This window comes from Crinia signifera, chromosome 8 (genome assembly GCF_055691185.1).
Source record: "Crinia signifera chromosome 8, ASM5569118v1, whole genome shotgun sequence".
NCBI lineage: Eukaryota > Metazoa > Chordata > Amphibia > Anura > Myobatrachidae > Crinia > Crinia signifera.
Genome location: NC_139224.1, coordinates 171,692,134 through 171,694,833, shown reverse-complemented (window position 1 = coordinate 171,694,833; position 2,700 = coordinate 171,692,134). Strand labels below are relative to the sequence as shown.

At 44.7% G+C, this 2,700-nt stretch overlaps 1 protein-coding gene across 1 annotated transcript; it reads left to right on the top strand.

The window, feature by feature from the left end:
- The first annotated feature begins 468 nt into the window (after nt 1-468).
- On the top strand, nt 469-1,815 carry LOC146027322 (paraneoplastic antigen Ma1 homolog). Its single transcript, XM_083158253.1, has one exon. The coding sequence runs from the start codon at nt 469-471 to the stop codon at nt 1,813-1,815; it is 1,347 nt and encodes a 448-aa protein (XP_083014379.1).
- The last annotated feature ends 885 nt before the right edge of the window (nt 1,816-2,700 follow it).

Here is a 2,700-nt window from a genome sequence, read left to right as displayed (position 1 = left end):
AGTTATATGCAGTGTTGTTTTTATGCTGGCCAGCGCATGGTAACTTTTTGTGTAAATGCATGCATTACTATATGTACAGAGAGTGTAGTTGTTCATTGAATTTAGGTATGTCATATAAGGTTACAGTGTAAAGTTATGTTCTGCTTGTTCTATAAAGTTGTTGATGTGTCATGTTAAAGTCATTAGTTGAAACCATATGCTATGTAAAAGTTGTTTATTGAATTCAAATGTTTGCATTGTAATATTATATTCATCACATTTAAAAGAAAAGTAAACTTACCTTTTTATATAAACACGCTGTACCTCTATTCATTTGAGAGCCCTAAAAGGAAACAAGTGTAAAATCAGTAGAGTACATGTGGTAGCCACATACCTGCAATTTAAAGGTGGTTACATTTGGAGGCACTGCTGAGATTTGGTAGGATTTCCTGTTTACCAAACATATATAAAATGGAGACTTTAACAGGAATGGATATACACGAGTGGTGTATACAAAATGATAGGGACCCTAGGAAATGCCTAGGAATAGCAGGAAACTTTTCGGAGTTCTCAGATGAAGAGGTACTAGAACAAGCAGACAAACTGTATGGTATGCTTAAACCAAAAATAGTGGACAAATGGAAGGGAGCCTTGGGGAAGGTAACAGCATTTCTCATAGAGAACCTGAGAGAATTAGACCCCAGCTTACTCCCGGCAATGGTTTTAGCTAGCGAGGAAACAGGGAGGAAATGGCATATAATAGGGCCAGTAAAACCAGAAGGGCCTGCCAGCACAAAAACCCCCACCACTAACGCAAATGCCAAAGGGAAAGAGGAAAGGGATGTAGAGGATAATGATACCCAAAGCCAAACCACCAATGTAAGTGGCGGACAATTTGAGGTTATAGTAGACAGGGTGGTAACACAACTTGAAAGGTGGCACTATGAGGGAAGTTACCGTAGGCTGCGTATATTTTCTGGGATTATCCCAATACCCACGGGAGAGGAAGCCTATGAGGCATGGAAGGAGGCAGCCATACAGCAAGCTGAAGAGTGGCAGTGCCCCGATAAAATTAAAAGGCAAAGGGTGGTAGAAAGTTTGAGGGGCCCCGCCATGGGAATTATCCAGGCAGCCAGGCGCAGTAGCCCCAATGCCACCCTGGAGACGTATTTAGAGGCCCTGGATTATGCATTTGGGACCCTGGAGGACGTAGGGGACCTTACGTCCCGACTATACCATACATTCCAAGACCCTGGGGAGAAGCTAAGCACCTTCCTGATCCGCCTAGACAAGTTATTGTATAAAATAGTGGATAAGGGAGGAATAGAGAAAACGGAGGTAGACAAACACAGGATGAAGCAGCTTCTCAGAGGAGCATTAACTAGTGACCCTGTTGCGCAGAAGTTAAGATGCTCAGGGATACGAGAGCCTCCCCCTACTTTTAATGACTTACTTAAGGAAGTGAAGCAGGACGAAGTACTAATTGAAATGAGGGAAAAAACTGTGAAAAAGGTAAAGGTGGTACAATCCGCCACTGAAAGTAGCGAGTTTGAGGCCAAAATCCTTAAAATGTTAGAGGAACAAAACAAAAAATTAGAGGATTTTATTGTAAAGCAGAATGCAAAGGCCCCCACTCCAAACGTCAACACCCCGATAAGAGGATTAGGAAGGGGGAGTGGCAGGGGATGTTTTAACTGTGGAAGGTTTGGGCATAGAGCTTTCGAATGTAACCGGGGCACATACAGAAACCCTGGCAGGAGAACAGACAACAGCCACCTGAACCAAGAAAGTCAAGAGCAGGGAAACGGGAGAGGGAGGTCTGTGAACCCCGCATAGGCCCCCTAGAGATAACTTGCTGCGCCATGGGAAACTCCTGGTGGAATGGGGAATTACCTGAGGGATTAGTAGGGCCCACTTGCCACATGGATGCGTCCATCAACAACCAGCCGTGTAGAATCTTAGTGGATAGCGGGTCCCAGGTGTCCATAATATTTGAGGAGTGGTATGAGAAGAACTTGTCAGAAGTACCTATTCAGCCACTCAGCGGACTTGTAATATGGGGCCTTAGTGCTGAAAAGTACCCCTATCTGGGCTATGTACAAGTGAACCTCAGTTTGCACAAGACGTCATCACAAGAGACTGACACTCTAGAAACACCTTTAATTGCTTTAGTGTGCCCAGACCTGTCGAAAGAAAGGGGAGAAACACCTGTCATAATAGGGACAAATACCCACATATACCGGGTGTTACAGAAGTGGCAAGAGGGAGAAAGAGAGCAGGCAAATGCAAGTTCTTTCTATGTGGGGACAAGGGAAGATAAGTTTCAGGACTGTTTTGAGGGGAGCGACATTACACAAAATGATAGAGCCATGTTAATTGAAGAACTTGAAAAGCATAAGCAAGCCTTCTCTGAAGGAGAGTGGGATCTCGGCATGGCTAAGGGAGTGGAACACCATATAAGGCTCACAGATGAGACCCCTTTCCGGGAGCGATCTAGGAGAATTGCGCCAGCCGACTTCGAGGATGTGAGGCAGCACTTAAAAGGACTGTTAGAAAACCAGGTTATCATAGAGTCCCGGAGCCCTTATGCCTCCCCTATTGTGGTAGCTCGCAAGAAAAGCGGGAAGATCAGGATGTGCGTCGATTACCGCACTTTAAATCAGAGAACAGTGACTGACCAATATACAGTACCAAAAATAGACGAAGCTTTGGACTGCCTAC

Bases quoted from the DNA above. Each gene is read 5' to 3' on its own strand.
- LOC146027322 (XM_083158253.1), top strand. From the start codon at position 469: ATGGATATACACGAGTGGTGTATACAAAATGATAGGGACCCTAGGAAA.